At 37.8% G+C, this 22,524-nt stretch overlaps 1 protein-coding gene across 1 annotated transcript in view; it reads left to right on the top strand.

Annotated features, from left to right (window-relative positions):
* Nucleotides 1–17,456, top strand: part of OPN5 (opsin 5) — a 54,924-nt gene extending 37,468 nt beyond the window's left edge. The window contains exon 7 of the mRNA XM_008586585.1: nt 17,364–17,456. Within this exon, the coding sequence (XP_008584807.1) occupies nt 17,364–17,456 (93 nt within the window). The remainder of the gene's footprint in view (nt 1–17,363) is intronic.
* Nucleotides 17,457–22,524: the final 5,068 nt, after the last annotated feature.

The raw sequence follows: 22,524 nt of genomic DNA, 5'->3' as shown, positions 1-22,524 counted from the left end.
CCTAGTAGAGTGAGACAATAGACATATATTTCACAGTAAAACCCAATTATTTCACCCTTAGAAATGCAATCATCTCGAGACTGAAGCATTGTGCATATTTAGATCTGCAATGGCAACTAAAAAATATAGTTTCATTTAAATTCCCCTTGAAAAACATGCTACCTGTCTTTGATGGTCTTTAGCAATATGAACAACAAATCCATGAATGGAAATGCATCTCCAGTAATTTAGTGCAAATGAGGGAGAAAAGACAAAGGAGAGGAGAGGGAGAGAAGAAAAGTCAGAGCAAGCTGATGAGTAGGATATTAAAGTGTTCAACGACACCAGTGTAACAAAATGTCTTAGAGGCTGCCAAAACATGAGAGGACATTACATATAGACTGAAGGCATACGTCGTTAGAGAGAAAAGGTTAGTGAAAGTAGCATCAGGGTTTGCTTCAATAGCTAACTTTTTTTTTATTGGTTAAGAATATTCATGATCTACAAAGCTGTTGTCACCCCTCAGGCCCAAGATGTGAAGGCCAGATTCATACTGGCAGCATATTGCATTTGTACTGTGTCCCCCATACAATTATCCCCAACCTCTCTCCCACTCTCCCTTTCCCCCCAACTCCACTTTGTAGCCCAAGGAATGTTCTCTCCCTCTGCAAGTTCAAAGCACTACTTAGTTCTTTCTTTCCTTCCTTCTTTCTCTCTTAGCTCCCACATATGAGTGAGTACATGCGGTATTTATTATGCCATTGTGCTTTGCCTATTTCACTTATAAGTTTCTCCAAGCTCATCCATGTTGTTGCAAATGGGAGAATGTCATTCTTTTTTTGTGGCAGAGTAGTATTCCATGGTGTATACATACCATAGTTTCCTAATCCAATCATCCATTGATGGACATTTAGGTTGATTCCATGTCTTGGCTATTGTAAACAGAGTTGCAATGAACATGGGAGTGCAAGTATCCCTTTGACATGATGATTTCCATTCCTCTGGGTATATATGCAGAAGTGGGATAAACAAATGGGACTATATCAAACAAAAAAGCTTCTGCACAGCAAAGGAAACAATCAGCAGAGTGAAACAACAACCTACAGAGTTGGAGAAAATTTTTACTAACTATGCATCCAGCAAGGGATTAGTATCCATAATATACAAGGAACTCAGGCAGTTATACTTTAAAAAACAAATAACCCAATTAAAAAATGGGCAAAGGAGCTGAATAGACACTTTTCAAAGGGAGACATACAAATGGCCAACAGGTACATGAAATAATGCTCAGCATCACTAGTCATCAGGGAAATGCAAATTAAAACTACATTGAGATACCACCTCACCCCTTTTAGACTGGCTATAATCAAAAAGACAGTGAATGACAAATGCTGGCGAGGGTGTGGAGAGAAGGAAACACTCCTACACTGTTGGTGGGACTGTAAATTAGTACAACCACTATGGAAAACAGTATGCTGGTTTCTCAAAGAACTACAAATAGCTAATTTTATAAAGTGAGAGCCAGCCTTCATTGTTCAGAAGGTCAAAGTGTTGACAATTCTGCACTTCTCTTGTGAAAAAGGGGCATAAAGTAAGAAATATAAAAGTGATAAGGAATTGGGTAAGAAAACATATTCATGAGCATGCCCTCAGTCATTAAAGATTTAGCCCAGGGTCACATAGCAAAACTCCTGGTCACCAATGTGACCTTGAATGATTTTTTTAAAGATTGTAAAACTTTCAACATATGTTCACCAGGTTGTGGGACTATGTGGAATACATTCTGAAAATAATTTTATCCAAGAGATTTGAATCAAAACAGGCATTGGCATTTAAACTGCTTTTCTCAATTACTTTGAACTTGCTTTCCTTAGTCTTTCCAAATATACCCTCACCTGCACCACAAGCTCTAAAGTAGACAGACATATGAGCATATAACATAAAACATATTTGAGAGAAAAAAATCATTCCAAATTGTACATGTGCTTTGTTGGTTTTGTTTTATTTTGNATTTGAGAGAAAAAAATCATTCCAAATTGTACATGTGCTTTGTTGGTTTTGTTTTATTTTGTTTTTAACATTGATCAAAACTACATAGGCAAATACTGCATTCACTCATTCAGTTTTGCATCATGGAACTTTTATTAAGTGCCTGCAGTATGCAATAGTACTTCAAAAAGTTTGTGGAAAGATTTGTTCAAAGTGTTGACAATTCTGCACTTCTCTTGTGAAAAAGGGGCATAAAGTAAGAAATATAAAAGTGATAAGGAATTGGGTAAGAAAACATATTCATGAGCATGCCCTCAGTCATTAAAGATTTAGCCCAGGGTCACATAGCAAAACTCCTGGTCACCAATGTGACCTTGAATGATTTTTTTAAAGATTGTAAAACTTTCAACATATGTTCACCAGGTTGTGGGACTATGTGGAATACATTCTGAAAATAATTTTATCCAAGAGATTTGAATCAAAACAGGCATTGGCATTTAAACTGCTTTTCTCAATTACTTTGAACTTGCTTTCCTTAGTCTTTCCAAATATACCCTCACCTGCGCCACAAGCTCTAAAATAGACAGACATATGAGCATATAACATAAAACATATTTGAGAGAAAAAAATCATTCCAAATTGTACATGTGCTTTGTTGGTTTTGTTTTATTTTGGTTTTAACATTGATCAAAACTACATAGGCAAATACTGCATTCACTCATTCAGTTTTGCATCATGGAACTTTTATTAAGTGCCTGCCGTATGCAATAGTACTTCAAAAAGTTTGTGGAAAGATTTGTATTATTTTAAAATTCTATTTATCTACAAACTATTTGAAGTACCCTTGTACACTGAATATTTTGGGAGATACAAAAGAAGGGGAGGATGGGCTTTCAGTTGTTTAGGGATTTTAAGATTTTGGCAAAGTCTTACCCTCTGTATACATTGTAAATGGTTTTAATCATGATCATTTTTAGATAAGAATCTACGGACACTATCAGGGTTTACTTTGATGAGATACTTTAAGAAACCACAATATATCAGCACAGGTCCTGGGAACTGATTTGCATGTGTGCCTCTGTTGCTCAGAGGAAGAGAGAAACATGAGGTTTCTGCAAGGTCCTCCAGAGCAGAATTCATTCACTGATAGAGACAGTGATCTCCTGTCATCTCTGGTGGTTTGAATGCTTGGTTTGAGCAAAGGAAAATTTCATGAATCAGTTTTCTTCCCCAGGATACAACAAAATGGGGCTGTCCAGATGATTTGAGGAATTATGGATTACACATTTTTATCCCAAACAATGACTAGAGCATTGGAGACACATAGAATTTCAGAGTGCAGTTTTGGAATTAGCCAGAACAGATCTCAAATTCAGGTTCTGTCATTTAGTAGCTGTGTGAGCAAAGTACTTGATCTCTCAGTGTCTTCAGTTGTCTTAGAGGTGAAATAGGGAGAGTCTTACCTCATTAGGATCTGTTGTGAGTAATTTGCTTTAACTCTGTGAGATTTTTAGTACAGTTTTGGCCCATTGAAAGTATGAAATGAATAGAAGTTATAATTATTAACATTATTAGAAGAACCCTATAATTATTGCCAGTGGGATTTGCAGTGAAAGCCATGAACTCTTTTTTAAAGGTGGTAGGAGAGCATTCTTCAAGATGTGTGTTCACCATAAATCTGGGAGATGTTCAAGCTCTTTGAGAAGGTGAAAAGCACACTAGTCTTCTGTGTGAATAGCCACTGGTAGCTCTGCCACAGGAAACCACTAGTATTGAGAATTGATATCTTGAGAAGATGAATTGATACCTTGAGCCATGGTTGGAGGTGGCAGGTAGTGCATTAGATCAAGGAAGGTAGGGATTTGCTCCATTCCAGTGGGAGTCATCCTGGAAGGAGAAGGGGTCAGAGCACATTGTCTGTTTAGCTCTGATGGAAGGATCAATATGAGTAGGCTTTCAGTAGACACTTCACTGAGGTGAGAACACAATAATTTCTTACTATATATCTTTGTGGGAATAGAGGCAGAATCAGAAATTCTATTTGGGGTTTAAGCCAGTTATAGAAATTCCCAGTTACCTGTTCTCTCCCAGTTACCTGTTCTCCGATATTTAAAGCAGAGAAGATTCCATTTTGAAGGCTTACCTAAGATTTTTAACCCGCTAATATCTATATATGACGATGTTGTTGTATAGTAGGTGGTTTAAGTCCTTGTTACCCAAAATGTAGTCTGCAGACCCAGAGCTTGGGTCTCTTGAGAGCTGGCTAGAAATGCAGAACTTGGGCCCTGTGCTTGACCTGCTGAATCTGAATCTTTAATTTAACAAGGTGATTTGCATGCCCATTAAACTTGGTTAACTCAGTGGTTCTCTTAACACTCAGATAATTATAAGTCTCTTCCCACTGGATGTGGTGTCAGAACCTGCCTGAGCAACAGCACCCCAGCCAACAGACAGCTGTGCAAGAGCAGGGACTTGGAGTCATGAAAGTATCCTTTGGTATTGAGGATATGAGTCTTCTGTGAGCAGGATACTCTCTGTGTACGTCCCACCCTTAGGACAAAGGGACAGTATGGCATTGGATATCTTGGGGAGAGAAATCTGAGACCACAGCCTCCTGTGGAACACTAGGGACAAGGACCCATTCACTGACTTCCCCGCCCTCTTCCCTCAAGAATACAGGGAAAGGAAAAAGGAGGCCATTGGGTAAGTCAGCATTTCCTGTGCTTGACCTGCTGAATCTGAATCTTTAATTTAACAAGGTGATTTGCATGCCCATTAAATTTGGTTAACTCAGTGGTTCTCTTAACACTCAGGTAATTATAAGTCTCTTCCCACTGGATATGGTGTCAGAACCTGCCTGAGCAATAGCACCCCAGCCAACAGACAGCTGTGCAAGAGCAGGGACTTGGAGTCATGAAAGTATCCTTTTGTATTGAGGATATGAGTCTTCTGTGAGCAGGATACTCTCTGTGTATGTCCCACCCTTAGGACAAAGGGACAGTAAGGCATTGGATATCTTGGGGAGAGAAATCTGAGACCACAGCCTCCTGTGGAACACTGGGGACAAGGACCCATTCACTGACTTCCCTGCCCTCTTCCCTCAAGAATACAGGGAAAGGAAAAAGGAGGCCATTGGGTAAGTCAGCATTTATTCCCATATGGCTACATTGGCAGCACTTGACTGCTTAGAGCTAACTTGGTCACAGAGAAGGATATTTTCCCTTGTTATACTTTTCTAAGTATTTTCTACTTATTTATGTGGTATCTACTTCCAACACCTACCTGCCCCACATACAAACACACCCAACAGAACAAAATGAACAAAGTCTACCTTGTTAGGGGAGAAGAAAAGCATCTTATCCATTTGGAAAATGAGCCAAATTTACCAGCAAGCATGTGGGATTTATCCAAACTGCCCAGAATTAGATCTGAATCTACACATTTTGACATTCCATCCACGTGGAAGCAAAGTCATGTGTGAACCCAGGCTGATAAAATGTTTTAAATGATTGGAGGTGAAGAGTAACAGCATTAAAGCAGAAAATTATTGTCGGCACTCCCAGAGAGTGGAGAAGCTGGCACCTTTCTCTAAATATAGGACCAGGCCTGAAAATTGTACAAACACTTCCAAGCTAGTGTTTTGCAGGAACTGGCTGCCAGTGGGAAACTGGCAGGGCATTCATTGAAAGGGTAATCTTATTCGGCAGTTGAGCCTGAATGTGCAGCATGGATGAGGCCCTTAGCTCAGGATGGGGATGAAACCAGGCACTCCACAAAGATGATTTCTCTCCAAAGAAGGGGAAGATGCTCCAAGGTGACAGAAGACCCTACCTACCTCTTTTGAGCTGTTTCCTGTATTGTTGAATGAGGTACCTGGGCAGGGCTGGGAATCAACAAAATGCTCCATTTGGAGGATCCAATAAGCTGAGGACTATGTGGGCAGAGGGAGCAACAATTTCTTCTAGACAAACCCAGCAAAAATTTTTTCACTTGCAAAAGTTGCTATGAGAAGGAGGCAGGTGCATCTTCTTTAAGTTTATTTTAAAAATATTTGTTTTTAGCTCCTGGAGGAAATGCTAGAAATGGTTAAGTCGTTGTACCTGTAACTTAGCAGCACTAGAGCTGTTAGTATGATATCTAGTTGTTGGTCTCACTCCTAGACCACCCTGATTCTGCTGGGTAGTGGCATCGATGCCATGACTTGCTGGTCAAAATATCTAAATAATTCTGATGGTCAGGGATTTTTTTTTTTTTTTTTGAGGTACCTTAAGTAGAAATGTGATACTGGAGGAAAGAAAGGGAGTGATTTATTCCATATTCAACAGCTTAGTGCCTTGGTTTCATTTAGCATTGTCTGAATTTAATTTAACATAATTATTAATCAACAGTTTATCATTCAATATAAATGATTTTCAAATGAACAAGATCATTCACATCAGTCAGGCTGTTGCTCTTGGTGTGTTTCCCATAATAGTGTTTTATGGGGTTTTTTGAATTAAGTTCTGTGCTTCAGAATGGTTGAAATGACAGGAAAAGCTATATTATCTTAGAAAATATGCTTCTGGTTTTATTTCTAATGACAAACATAAATGAGGAGTGGTGAGAAATCTTCAAGGTAGTGCGTCTTAGATGGTAGTCCATTTCGTATTGATTCCAATTAGTACAAATAGGCAAGAGGGGTTCTCATTATGGCGAAAACCTGGTTAAAGATTGTATAGAAGTTGAAATTCACATTATTCACCAGGAAGCAAATTTCTCCAAGGAAAATAATAACAGCTACAATACTGTCAAGTTTAACACATACCAAGCATTGGTCTTGTGTAGAGGTCAGCAAAGTATACCCTCAGGCCAAATCCATCTCACTGCTTGTTTTTGTAAGTAAAGTTTTATCTGAACACAACCATGCCTTTTTGTTTACGTATTGTCTATGGCTGCTTTTTCTTTCAAGTAGTTGAGAGGCTGCCTGTCTGGCAAAGCCGAAAATATGCACTTTCTGGCATATTTTTACAGAAAAACTGCCCAAATATGCTCTACTTTTTTACATGTCTCACCAATCCTAAGGGATATTCGTTGTCCCCTATTAGGAAACTGGGGCACAGAAAATTTATGCAGCCTGATCAAAATCACACAGCCTGTTGATGGAATAGCTTGGATCCCAGTTCTCTCTGTCTACCTTCAGAGCCTGTGCCTCTGACTGCTCTGTTGTATGGGTTGACAGAAATTTATTCTTATTTAGATCTTCTTGCTTCCTTTTATTATTTATTGATTTATTACATATTTAGATTTCCTTGCTTGCTTTAAAAGCCTACTCTAGGTCTCTTACAATAATTCTGTTTCTTGCTTGATTTACAAATAAGATGGGGAATTAAGAACTGATTTCTATTCCTTTAAAGGGAGTCAGGAGGTCCCAGATCAGGTGCATCAAGTCCTAACTTTATTTCTGTGATAAGGAAACCAGTTGTATGGGGGTGTGATAGAAGCTGAGGATAAATTCAAATATACATTAATGATTGAGTGTTTTCTATATGGGTGGCTAGGGAAAAAATAATGCAGACTTTTTATATGAAAAGAGGTCATGATGTGGTAGAAAAACAGATGAGTAAGTAGAAGATTTTGATACATTGGAAAATGCTATGATAGAGGCTGCACAGGGAGCTGTAGGAGTATAGGAGGGCTTTCCTAAACCACATTGCTGCAGGGAGAGGATGGGATCCAGGCGCGTTCCTGGAAGAGGGTATCCCTGACAGGAGTTGGTCAGAAAAAATTGCTGGAAGACTCTTCAAAAGCAGAGAGAGCTTTGTAAGGAAGAGCATATCCAGGCACAATGTGTTCGGAGGCTCTGAGAAGTTGAGTAGGAGATAGGAAAGGGGTCGGTTCATGAAGGTCTTTGAATATCATGTCGTCATGGGCAATTGTTTCATTGTTTCTAGTTGCCTCTGGGAAAGTATATAAGCATTTTCAGTACATGTAGATGGTTTTCGGATTTCCATTTTAGACCATATACTTTGTGGCCAATGTAGTCCTTATTCTTGTCAAAATGTGGCATTTGGAGCACCTATATTAGAGTTGCCTGGGATGCTTGTTTAAGTGTAAGTCATCCACTCCAAATCTCCTACATCTGACTGTGAGGAATGGTGCCCATATATCTGCATCTGAATAAACATCCAGGAGAGTCTTATACACTCCACAGTTTGAGAAGCATTGAAGGATGGTTTTAAGAGAGAACAGAAGGAAAATTAATTCAGGTGAGGGCTGATGAAGGTCTGAATAGTGTTCCAGGGCTGCAGAGGAAAGGCCATTGAATTTTAGAAGTATTTTCAAAATAAAAATTGACAGGAGTTGGTGATTGATTGGATGTGGGTAGTGGGTAGCAAAGAAAAAGGAAATGACCTTATTAAATATATTCTGGCTTAATTTATTGACATGAGATAGAGAATATTTTTCTCCTAGGTCAATTCAGATATTTGCTCAATAACTTCCCTGCTTTTCATTCTGAAATGAAACACACCAATCAGTTCGGAAATGAGTGCCCAGTTTAGTTCCCCAGAAACTTAAAATTATGCTCAGAATAGTTGGCTGGAATATATATTCATTGGAAAGAAGAGCCTGATACATAAAATGGAATGTTTTTGAAATTGTGTTGCCAAATGTGAGTAATGTACAGCCTGGCAGGAAGGGCAATTTAGTTCAATTAAGAAGGCTGTTCTGTGGGCAGATTGGCCACCAGAGAGCTAATGGAGATTTGTTGATGATCCAATATCATAACAGTTTTTTTCCCTGGGAGAAAATGTTACATTGTCGATTGTTTTTATTATCCTACACTTCTGTTGATCAAATCCTCCAAATGAAATCTTCAGATTTCACAGCTCCTAAACGAATCTGTCATAGATAATCCAAAAGTGGGCTAAAAGGTTCCTGCCATGTATTTGAAGGGCACACATTTGAGGGTATAGTTTGCTTTGGCTGTTCTGAGTGACATGCTGATTGGAAAGAACATTGCTCAGAGAGTTGTCAGAACTGGGCTCTGCCTCTGGTAGGTTATGTGACCTTGGCCCATACATGACTAGGTAGTAATGTTGAATAAGACATGAATTTAACCTTCTCTCTTCTTTTTTTAGTTAGCCTAGTGAATGGTTTGTCTATTTTGCTCATCTTCTCCAAGTACCAGCTTTTTGTTTCATTGATCTTTTGCATCTTTTTGGGGGGTGGGGGATGTTTCTATTTCATTTAGTGCTCCTCTGATCTTAATTCTTTCTTTCCATCACTAATTTTGGGATTGTATTGTTCTTGTTTTCTAGTTCTTTGAGGTGTAGCGTTAGGTTGTTTGTTCGAAATCTTTCTATTCTTTTCATATAAGTGTTTATTGCAATAAACTTTCCTCTTAGTACTGTGTTTGCAGCATCCCACAGGTTTTGTATGATGTGTCTTCATTTTCATTTGTTTCAAGGGGTTTTTTGATTTCCTGTTTGATTTTTTCTTGGACTCATTTGTCATTCAGGACCATGTTATTTAATTTCCATGTGTTTGTATAGTTTTCAGAGTTTCGTTTGCTATTGATTTTTAGTTTTAATCCATTGTGGTCTGACAAAATTTTTGAAATGATTTCAGTTTTTAAAAATTTTGTTGAGTTTTGATTTGTGATCTAGCATTTGGTCTATCCTGGAAAATGTTCCATGTGCAGAGGAGAAGAATGTATATTTTGTGATTGTTGTATGAAATGTTCTGTAGATATCTGCTGAGTACAATTAGTTTACAGTATGGTTTAACCCTCAAGGAGCTTGTTCTCCAGCAGGAAAGGTGGACTAAGCGGACGGAGAGATAGTTTGCCTTCAAGGAGGACGTGCTCTCTGTGCAGAGACTTATAGGATATAACTAACTTGTGGGTTGTGAAAAGTGCAACCAAAGTGTGTACGCACCGTCTGGCACATGCAGAGATGTGAGCTCACACATGTTAGTTCTCTAACTTCCCTCTCCTGCCCTATTTACCGTGTCAGTACTTAACAAGAAAAGTAATTAACAAGGAGTATCAAAACAATGCACCCTAGGAACATCAAAGTTAAATGTCTTAGCTGAATTATCCCACCTTAGTATAGTGGCAGAGTTACCAACCAGAGTGCCAGAAAACCACTCTTTCAACATCTCAGTCTAGTGAGTAAGGACCTCTCTTTCTACTGAGCTGGAGCTTGTGAAAGCTGGTCTAGACAGCCTGATTAAAGAGGATCAGGCTTTGTTTCCAACTGGGGAAGCTTCATTCCACATCTGTAATTTGACTTGTTCTATCACAGATGAAGTACTGAGCAGAGGTGAGTGTGGGTTGGAAAATATATTTTTATGACAGGCAAAGCAGTGCAAAGAGGTCTTCTACTGATAGGAAGAACCATCAGTTTAGCAAGGCAGGGTTTGGCCCTCAAGCCTTTGCCACAGTATCTGACCTCCTCTCAGAGGTTTTTCCAGGCCAGCTCCAGTTTCACTGAGGATAGTGTGGGCTTTCTATACCCAAATATTCTCACTCATTACAGTTAATCTATATGTTATTGCCCCACCCCAGCTGCAGGTTCCCAGATATGGGTTCCATGTAGGCAGAAACTGTCCATTTAGTAGATCAAAAGCAATTAAATTACTTTCTCTTCCTGTTTAAGTCTCCTGGAAGTGCCCCTCTTAAAAGTCTTTGGAGAATAAGAAGTCATAACAGGACAGCCTAAATCCATTTTTTCTAAAGATGAGATTGGATAACCATTATTCCCATAACTCAGTAGAATATCTTTTTTCTCTGTTTGGAACCATATGACAGAAAAAATGAGAAGAGTCTACCTTAGTTTAAAAGGTGACTCTTAGGTAAAGAAGACAGTCATTACGCCTGGCTAGAGGGAGAATGGAAACAGACACTTCAGAGGATGGAAAAAAACTTAAGCACCTTATAAATTTTGAGTGGATTGTAAACACATAATAGATAAATGAAAAGGGCAAGCCAGGAGACTGTGAGATGGTCCAGCTGGGAAATGACTAATGCATGAACACAAATCTTGATGACAGGTAGGTTAGCTCTCTGTGAACTTTCTAATGGTTAAATGAACAATAATAGGATTTTGTTAATGCACCAAAGTGAGTTTAAACCATGAAATATATGACGCAAATAGGCAAGTACCATTAATTGGGCATAATTAAAAATAATAAGGTGTGTTTAAAATAATGACATTTAGAACAAGAGAGCAGTTAGGGAGAATTTGTCTAAAACGCCAAAAAGTGATATTTGCTTGGTGATTTCATTATCAGGAGAGATAATTCTCTTATAATGAATTAGTCACTTTGGAAAGAGAAATGGGTTCTAGGCCAATGGCAGGTACCTTAGGATTCCCGGACAGCTGGAAACCTTGGCACTTCCAAAAGACAGCTAAGTTAAAATGAAAGATGAGCAGAAGCATCAAGTCAAATCTCCTATTACACTAGGTCCTTTCAATGTCTGGCATATTCAATTCTCTGTTAGTCAGGAGCTGATTCTCTTTTTCCTTCTGTCAATCCTTTGGTTGATTTTATAGTAACATATCTGACAGGCATATAAGAGAAAAATTAAGTTAAAAATGCAATACACTGCATTGCATTTTCTGCAAATAGCATGATGTGGAAGAAGGTTGAGATTATGACTAGTGATGATATGTGCCTCTGGTTGACCCAGCTGGCTTCACCTTGACTGCTGTTATCACAGGCGACTGACCTCTTTAGGTTCTGAAGTGTGGGAAAAGATTCATTGCCAAGTTAGTAAAAGAAGCAGATAATTTATCTTTGCTTGAGTGGGTCCATAAATCTCAGGGATTAGCCATTTCTCTTAGACTTTGGTGTGTGTCTGAAAATACACCATGTATGTATATATATAATATATTACATATGTGTGCGCATATATATATATTTTCTGATCTCCTTAATATCTTTTCAAAAACTTTGATGGAATTTTTTAAACATGTAAAAAAGAGAAAGGACAGTATATTGAAGCCCTGTGGACCCGTCACCCAGCTCAACAATGATCAACACACAGGCTGTATTTGCAATCATCCACTTCTTTCCCTCCCGATCTCCCCCTCCCCATTATTTTGAAACAAATAACATCCTGTGATTTCACCACAATTTTATGAAGGTCTGATTTGTGAGAACAATATTTCCCAAGGCATAATTCTGAGAAACCCTGTCCTGCAAAGCTAGCAAAAATAAAGGTTTGTAATCTTCAAATACTTTTAAACAAATGTTAAACACCATCTCTCCTTTTTGAGGAGTTGTCCTGTACACGAGCACAGTAATGGTTGTGAGAAGTCTGCCCATAAGATTCCTTTAAACCAGTGTCTTCCAAACTTAATTGAGTCTGGAACTCTTTATTTCCAGAAGATTCTATTTGCATCATATGGCATAAATGTTGAGACAATATTTACAACATTTACCAGGTGTTCATTATGTGCCAGGTTTCCTGTTAAGTATTTTTAATATGCATTACCTCATTTAATCTTTATCATAATCCTGTGGGGTGGGATTTACAGATGAATATGTTACCCCATTTTTAGATGAAGAAACTAAAGCTTGGAAATATAAAATAATTGACAAAGGCCACACAGCAGGTGAGCAGGGGCAGGATATACCCCCAGATCTGTGTGACCCCTGAGTCTGAGTTCTCAACCAGCCACTACACTATGCATTTGGAGAGGTGGGTTTAACAATACCTGATGACAGGAACATCCTCTGGTCACTGTGACTACTCTTGCTTTGTTATAGTGGTGAGGGAAACAAAGATACAACAGAACACACTTGGTCAGGCTCACTAGGCTAAGGATTTTGTTTAATAATAATTTCTGTTTCCATTGTGCTTTATACTATTTAGATTTTTCTCATCTCTATTGTCTTAGATTCATTTCCCAATGCCTTGCAAACAGGGTAGAATAAGCATTTTTCCTGTTCAGCAGGTAAGGCACAGAGAAGGTAATGCCTTGCCCAAGGTCACAAGTTTGTTACAGAACTGGAAGTAGAAGCTGGCTATTTATGTGCAGGGAAATTTTCTTTTGACTGCATAAATATTGCACTGACAAATAAGATATGCCCCCAACTCCTGGCTTATTGTTGATGTAAATTGGGGAGACAGAGGAATGGAAGGTGGTGGAGGTAGAGAGTGCTTTTATCCAGAATTACTTGATAATGGAGAGTCCACTAGTGGTAATAGTATTTTCAAAATATTTTAGAGATGTCTGCTGCTTCCCTTAGCATTTATATCATATTTTGCATGTTTTATGGTAGAAAAGGAGAAATCTATAGATTTAGTTTTCTTAAGAAAATCTATGAAGTACCATCATATCCATTTGCTCATTTTGACTATGGAAAAACCTATTTTGCATGTTTTATGGTAGAAAAGGAGAAATCTATAGATTTAGTTTTCTTAAGAAAATCTTTGAAGTACCATCATATCCATTTGCTCATTTTGACTATGGAAAAACCTGGCAGTGCTTGTTGTGTTGCCCACCCACCCCCAACCTGTTTTGGAAGCTCTGACTCGTGTCCCATATGTGATGGAAGAGGCTCTGCAGAACCATTCAGTGGTTCCTCAGTGCAGGTGTCTGGAATACAGCTGGGAAGAACACTGAATGAAGAGTCACGAAAGTAACTATTCACTGTCTATCTCACTTTCCTTGTCAAGGTCAAAGTACTGCCTTCTAGATGACACGTTTGGTGTATTATTTCCTGAGTCTGTAATTGCGCAAAAAATTTAAAAATTATTCGATTATGTTCAAATATTTCATGGTAAGCAGAACAGTTGTGTAATAACTACAGAGAATTAGGCACCAGCATTATTAATGTTTAGCAAGATAAACTAAACACCTCTGATTAACTGGGCATTTATTCCAGCTGAGACACACTTGCATGGAGATAGGGAACATTTGGATGTATGGCTGCGAATAATAAGCATTATCACTTCATTAAAGTAGGTCAAGGTAAGCAAATGTCATAGTTTTTTTTTCCACATGCTATAATTACGAAGGAAAATTCAGAAGAGTTTAGTTCTGTGTATATCTGGACCATTAAATTATATAATAAACAATTATTCATTGTAGGTGATTAAAAATAAATGTCTCCAGATAGATTAAAAGAGGAATGATACAAAATAAAGCACCATAATGCCATTAATTATTATATCCACTCATAATTAAGAAAGGTGTAAATTTAAAACTTATTATTAAAAATGTGAAGTCACCATGATATAGCAAAAAGAACATTGGTCCTGGAATCAGACAACCAAGGTTAAGGAACTCCTTTTTATACTTTTGACAACATGGTCTTGAGAAAATAATTTAGTCTCTTTAAGTCTTAGTTTTCTTATTTGAAAATGGAGATAATCATATACCCTTAAAATGCTTTTCTGGGGGTCAAATAATATGATACATGGACCTGCAAAATCCTAAATAGGTGATTATTAATAATAATGGTAAAAAAAATGGGAGCAATAAAGCCAGAACAGAAAGACAGCAACAAATGACAACAGAGCCCCTGCATGAGTTGACATATCTGGGTGTGCAGACATGAGACCTGCTCCTCTGAAACAGGAGAGCGTCAGGTTGCCTGCAGGTTCAGCCATGAGAGAAAGGTCAGCCAGTCTGAGAGCAATAAGCCAGGGGGGAAATAGAAGAGCCAGTCACACACTGAGTATCAGCCTTAGAGATGCAGCAAGTATTGACTTTGGAATCCATGACAGGGGGAAGAAAGAAAGGTAGTTTTTTAATTCTTAAATTTTTTTTCAGGTCTGGTCAACTGGTTTCTCAATCCAAACATGTGTAAGGATAGTCAATGGTCCTTGTAACGTGAGAGTGTAAATCTTGTTTTTTTCTGATTGAGTTAACTAGGTGGTGAAAATCCAGAATGAAAAATGCTTACTCTGTGCTCCCAGGGAGTTCCTGCTAACACGAAACTTTGAAAAAAATAATGTTTAAAGCTTTCACTTGCCTTGCAAAGTCAGTCAGCTTATCCATGTTTCACTTCTGGAGTTATTGAGAGAGTCTGCCCCAAAGACGTCCCAAATAGCACACAAAATTACTAATAGAGCTAGAGAAGACTTAAGAGACCTTAACATATAGCAAGGGTACCTAGAAGTATCTAGAATACGCTAAGTGTAACTTTCAGAGGGATTTGTGAAGACCTAGTAAAAGAAATTAGAATATCTTCAGTATTACATCCTAAATAAGAAGATAGGGTATATAATCTTTCCAAATTGAAAAAGAATGCTTGACTGGAAGTCCCAGGGAACACACAGGGTTGGCAGTGGAAGAATGTATCTTATGATTTGGTGGGGGAGGTGGAAGGGTAAGTCAGCTACAGGTGAGTTAGCTGGCACCGTAAGGCCTCTCATCTTAAATTAGGGTGGAAAGGAGTGGGCAGGAGGACTTTCTGGTCTTAGAATAGTCTCTAGCAGTTCTATTGCTAGTAACTGTCTTTTTGTTATCATTGTCTTATTCAGGGTAAATTTGCCATTTGAGAATCTCCATTGCTAAATCCCCCAAAACAACATTTCCAGTTGCTTTTCAGAGCAAGCCTTCTACAGAGTACAAATATTTTGAGTGGCAAGTTAGATTGTCAGGGGAAAGTTATTTCCTCTGTAATTAAACTTGCCTCATGTTAAAATGTCAAAATGAGAGAAAATGTAGACAGATTTCAGTTCACCCTAAAGAGACTAAAGATACTATAAAAATACTGAAAAGAATCTGTAAAAGTTTTTTATTTGATGTTTTCACATTAAAATAGTAATACAATCTCATTGGAACAATTAGAACGATATTGCACAAAGACATAAAAACAAAGACAATCAATCTCATTCCCTCCAATAGCATCTTAGTGTTAACAGTGTGATATGCATCCTCCCACATGATTCCTTATTCACATATATGAGAAAAAATTTTAAGAGGCAAAATCTTAGACTAAACCAGTGAATCCCAAAGTGCTGGAGATTTCTATAAAATCAGAGACAACCAAAACTACGTTCTTTGGATTGAATCTTAATATAGAAGAATCTAGACTGAAGCTTTGGGTTTAGAGTCAGGTGGAGGTCAAAACAGGGAGCCAAGAGAGGCAGAACTAGAAGAATTTATTTCTAGAAAATTAGCTCTGAGTAGAATCCTAGATGCTAGACAATCAGACTTCCTCCCTCAACCCTCATCCCCCATTTCCTTCGCCAGACTTTGGAGAGGAGTACATGGTAGCATGTCAGTGACTCTCATGTATCCTTAGGAGAGCTTATAACCAAAATGTACTTAATATGCATCTTTGTGGCATGGTTGTATGGTGCAAAATTTAAGGACTCAAGCTAAAGAGACATGGTCCTAATTTCCAGAGCACAGAAAGAGAAATCAAGGACCCAGAGGCAGTGAATAAGTAAAATATGTAGCAGAATGAACCAAGGACTTAATATATTTGGTGTATGTGGTTTGCATGCTGGGCTATGGTGAGAAAGAAGTGTTTGGAGCAGGTGCACATTTGTACAAGAAGGGCCTATAGAGGAATAGTTGCCTCACTTCCAGACATGCTGCTACCTCTGCGTAGAGAGCATAACACAGCGACAGGGTGGAATGAAAGGTAATTTTCTCATTCAGAGATGAACCTTCAGTCTAAATCCAATGGGGCATAATCCCAGTATGCCAGAGTTGCTTTTTGGATTTAGTCTTTTTTGAGCTTTTGACATGCAGCATGCCATTCAAATTGTAAGATGACAAATACCATTATAGCTACAAATGTATATGTCCACTCCATGGAAGAATATGAGGAAAAAAACCATCTATTCATCCATCCATCCATCTATTTATGTATCATATGTATGTATATACATTTTTATATATCCATGTATATGCCTGGAGACAATAGTTCTATCTCTCATCTAAATTTTTTTGTAAAGACATGTGTTAAGTAATAATTGCATTAATTTTGGAGTTTTCTAAAATGAGATAATTACCTATATTTCTTACTTTTGTGACATTGGTTTTATTTACAGAAAGCTCAGCCGTAGACTGATTTTACACACTTCCTAGTGGGACATAGTGCAGGAGGATGTTCTGGTTATAAGTTTAGCTGGGTTGGGGTGCTACTCTTGAAGCTCTCTCCTTCTCACTGGGCCTTAATCTTGAGGATATGTCTAAAGTTCCCTAAGGTAACCATTAAAGTTGCTGCTGTGTAAAAAAACAAACAATCTTTTATCTGCACCCCAGTGTCCATTGCTGAGATGTGTGTAAAGAAATAGATAAATGAGTCCGGCCTCAGAGAGTAAGTTTCAGAGATTGTAGTGCATTCACATTGTTCTGCCCTCTGTGAATAGGTATGGAAATCTGTTGAACAGATGCTGAAATCAGTGGACATGTTCACCTCAGAAATGTTCTCTTAAACAGAGCAGGTACAAATTTACTAGTACCCACCATCTGGATGGCATGAGTCATAGTAATGATGGTGACTGTGGCAAGAAGTACAAACATATATTCTGAGGCCAAGAAACCCCACCCCATACCTGTTCAGAAATAAATAGCAAACTCCAATATATTTTTTGAAATGCTGAAAAAATTTAGTGTATTTATTTGTATTTACTTTTTAAGCTTGAGAAAATACATGGCCAATGTCAATAAATGTGTTGTTCTTGAAGTTTAATCATGAATATGTAACTCTTCAGTCTTCATAGATGTTTGGAAAATAATGATCCAAGATGGAAAGGATATCCTAAACAATGGAAAGGCAAAGTGTAGCTTAAGCTTCTCATTCATTGTGATAGTAATTGAGCTTCTTGACTCTATTATTGTGAAAATGTCCTTGAAGCCACAAATTATTTCTGCTTGTAGAGAGTTAGAATTCTGAATATTATCTGAAAAACTCCTAGAAGCATAATCTAAGTCAACTTGTACACAGCATTTGTAAGTATGCTCTATGATAATATTCAGATGTTTTATTTTCTGACTCATTCTGTGTAGCCCAGTTGTGTGTTCAGTTGAAGAATTCATGACTACTGTGCTGGGAAAAAATGGATTAGTTCTTTTCATGTCTGTCAGTTTCTTTTTATCCACACACTTAAAATAATTTCTCTTTTCTTTTTAAGCCACAGCTGTGTTATTCAAGTGCATTTTTTCCAATAAAAAAATATACAGCACTGACATTCTGAATCATTTTGATTTTGTTGGTATTGTTTATTTTAAATCTAAAGATTCAGCAACACAGTAGGTAATAAAAGAGAGGCTTGACAGAACTAAAAAAAAGAGTACCTTACATTAAAGGGACCAGCCAAACTGCATAATCAGTAATTCTCCATTTGCCCATAATGGTGATTTATGTGAACTTTTCTAAAATCACAAGGTTTAGGTAAAGATGCTCACTGGTTGGGAATGTTTCTAATCATTTGGCAGCACTGAGGGTTATCCAAGCAAACTCAGACTATCTCTGTGAATTGTGTCACTGATTTCCTTGTCCACACAAAAGCAAATCTCCCAAGGTCATCCTCAAAAAATTGAAACAACCAGTAAATATTCTATTATAACTTTTATGCCTTTATCTTAGCAGGTAACATTTTCTAGTTAGAAGAGCTGGTTGTCCTACTGACTGCATATTTAAAGCAGTCATTGCATATCACAGGGAGGGCTTTGGAAATTTAGAGGGAGGTACTATTCAATAAGCCCAGTAACACAGCAAACACCTACTATATTATGGTCTTTTAAGAAAGAAACAAAAAACATGTGAGAGAGTATTGAAGAAAAGAGAAAGAAAGATGGGGATGCACGTGAATGTGCGTGTGAGTGTGCATGTGCGTGTATGTCTGAGAGAGAGATAGAGAGAAAGAATCATCCATATAAATAAGAGGGATTAACACAGACACACAGAAGTAAATCAGCTGTCATGAAGGGGCAGCACATTTTAAAAGGCTACATAAAAGAAAGGCTATGTTATGCTGCAGTAACAACACAACACAAACAAACAAAACCCCCAAGACAAAAGAAAAAAATCCTAATCTCAGTTGTTTAACACAATAAAAGCTTATTGTTTGCTTATATCACAATCCAGTGCTAATGGGCAGAGGGACTCTGTGCTGTGCAGTTCTTCAGGGTCAGGCCCCTTCCCTTTTGTGTCATCTCCACCTTCAACCTTCAGTCTCCAAGTTTGCTGCAAAAGCAGGGAGTGAGAATAAAGACTCGGCAGTGAGATTTTATAAATCATGCCAGGACATTTTATGCATCACTTCCACACACTCTCCATCGGCCAGAGCTGAGTCACATGCCCCAATTCAACTGCAGCAAGGTGCCCAAGAGGAAAATGAATGGTTTTGTTGAACACATGACACAAGTGGTTGTTCTTGTTTTGTTTGTTTTACTTGTCCCCACCAGTGAAAATATCAACTAAATACTAATTCAAGTCTTTTAAAATTCTTGTTAAAATACAGTGGGAGGATAAATAATATTACCCAATATTTATTAAGTTCTACATGCTGGAGACTCTACAATGCATATTTAATTCAGTCCTTACTGACCTTATGTGTATGAAGTAGATACTATTATTATCACTCATTTTACAGATAAGAAAAATGTGATTTAATCAAGAACTTGATTGGTAAGTGACAGAGCTGGGTTTTGAATCCAGCCATTTGCTGCCAGAGCCTGGGATCATACTCACTGAGCCATACTGTTTCACCAAACAAGCATTTATCCCATATGTATTTGTTTGGGTTTACTCTTTGCCTTGATTCAGAACCGCAGAGCCTGGGATCATACTCACTGAGCCATACTGTTTCACCAAACAAGCATTTATCCCATATATATTTGTTTGGGTTTACTCTTTGCCTTGATTCAGAACCATGTACTTCACCTTTCTATGCCTGACCTTCATGGTCTACAAAAGAACAGCAAAAATACTCACCTCCTTCTCCCTTGACATTTCAAACCCAATGGAGTAATAGCTGTGAAGCACATTAAATTCCCGCCAATAAGAGCTTCTTCTCATAATTTAGATGTAATTTTTTTGAATAGGTAGTATATTCACATGGTTCAGATTTCAAAAGATACAACAGGATCTAGAGTGAAAAGTCTCCCAACCACTTCTCTTCCCTCTCCATCCATTTTCCCAACACACAGTCAACATTACTAGTTTAATCTGCATAAGTGAATATAGTATGTATTTGTATACAGTGAGGAAATTAGGGGTTCTGACTGCCCACCTCCCATACAATCGAAAATCCATGTATAACTTTTGATTCTCCCAAAACTTAACTACTTATCTACTACTTGAGTATATCATGCTTCCCCCCACCTTTTGCCCCACAGAATTTGGGGGTTAGCTGATTACCTAACTACTAGTGGCCTACTGTTAGGTAGGCTACTTAACTGTTTGGTTAGGTATGTGATGCATTCATGACATACCTAACCAAAATTTTTCTAATGTATTTATTGAAAAAAATCCATGTTTAAGTGGACATGTGCAGTTAAAAACCTGTGTTGTTCAAGTGTTTGCTATAATTTGTATGTCCTTCAAGAAACAGACTATATTTCTAAAATAATTCTTGCATTTTTGTGATTAATGTTTTAGTTTGATGATCAGTCTGTATTCATACACAGAGCTTCCTCATTCTTTTATCTGCTATATAGTTATTAGTCATAGGGATAATTCTGGTTTATTTAACCAGTTCACTATTGATGGACATTTAATCTTGCAATTTCCCATGTATGAATATATTTGTAGGACAAATTTGTAAGAAATTAAAGTAAGCATTTAAATTAATATTTTTGCATTTAATTATTGAATTTGGTGTTAGTAGTGGCAGGGTGCAATTGTGAATATTACGGTAATAATCAACATAATGTCCTCTTTACCACCTCAGAATAAAGCTACTACTGAGAAAAATAAAATTGTGATCAAATTCTAAAAATTCTTATTCTAAGTCTACCATCATTTACGTGTTTGGCCTGTTCTTCTTCGTTTCTTGTTCTACATATTTAAATAATGATTATATTTCAATTTGTTATAACATTGCTGGGAGGGGTCATGGCTTCAGATAAAGAGTTTATGAAGCCAGTTTAGATAATATTTGGAATACTGAATCATACCACAGTATTTGTTGTTATGTTTAATTCTAAATTACAAGCCACCACCACAGGCCTGTAGATACAGCCATCAGCTTGTCTCACAACATTCCCCATGTAAGGTCTAAAATAGAGGCTACAAATAGTAGGGGTTCAAATAAGTCAAAAGTTTATTTCTCTGGTAAGTGATCTGGTGTCATTAAGATGAATGGATTCACTCTCACCAGGGATCTAGGCTCCTCTCATCTGTTGCTCAGCAGTTCTCAATGTCCACGATGGCTGTTCCAGAATCCCATCAGGTCCACATTCCAGAAAGGAGGAGAATAGAAAGGAGAAGAGAGCATGTCCATTCTTTCTAAGGACACAGCTTGGAAGTCCCATGTATCATTGTTTTTCACAATCCTTTAACCAGAACTTAGTCACATGGCCACATCTAATTACAACAAAAATTAGTAAAAGTGGTCTTTATTTGATGAGGTGGAGAGGTGGCATGATCTCCCATGGCTAAAACATGGAGTTTAATTCTTATGACAGAAAAGGGGATAATGTAGGACTAGTAACAGTCTCTGCTACAGCTCATCTCTCTACCAACCAAATACTTATTTGCACCCTTCTTTTCACCAATAGAACACACTCCATTACCTACCCCACCTCCACCAAGGAAGACAACCCCAAAGTTCCATCTGGTTAATATATTAGAAGAGCCAGATAGTTTTGGGTAATATAAATCATATCCATCAGCTTTGAGTCACCCTGTGGTCTAGTGAACACCCCTCATTCCCAACTCCACAAAAATAGACAATGGTGAGGGTAGCAACTGGAAAAGTACCATAAAAAGTCTCATTAAGAAAAGTGCAGGATGGAAAATACTGCATCACAGAGTCATAGTATTTATTAGATCCAACTTGGCAGGCATTTTGAGGCTTCCTTGCCCAGGCAGTGGTGTACATTTCTTAATTAGCTTCATCTGGTAGTTCTGGTTGTTCCCACTGGAAGGAATCCCTCATCATTTGGCTACTATGGCCTCTGGCTTTGTTCTATAGGAATCCTTTTTGGCTCTGTATTAAATACTACTAAATCTGAAGCAGGCACCAGAGGGTGTGCACTTCCTGAAGGCTGCAGAGGGTCCTCAGACTGTTCCCTGATGGTGCAGGTTTGGATATTTGGGGTTTATTTTAGGGATCAAAATGATATACCTTTTTTTTTTTTTTCTTGGCTAGAAATTTTATTTTATTTTTATTTATTTATTTTTTAAAATGTATTTCCTTTGTTTTATTTTAATTTTTATTTTGTCAATATACAATGTAGTTGGTTATTATGGCCCATCACCGAAACCTCCCTCCCTCCTCCCTCTCCCCCCTCCCACCCAAGAATGTCCTTTCCGTTTGCTTGTTGTAACAACTTCAAAAGATTGTAGTTGTTATTCTTCTTCCCCCCCCCCCGGATTTCTTTTTTGTGTGTGTATGTGAGTGAATTAATTAATTTATTTTTAGCTCCCACC

This window comes from Galeopterus variegatus, unplaced genomic scaffold, assembly GCF_000696425.1.
Source record: "Galeopterus variegatus unplaced genomic scaffold, G_variegatus-3.0.2 Scaffold4032, whole genome shotgun sequence".
Lineage (NCBI taxonomy): Eukaryota > Metazoa > Chordata > Mammalia > Dermoptera > Cynocephalidae > Galeopterus > Galeopterus variegatus.
Note: the sequence above shows the minus strand (reverse complement) of the source record. Positions and strands in the feature narration are given on the sequence as shown.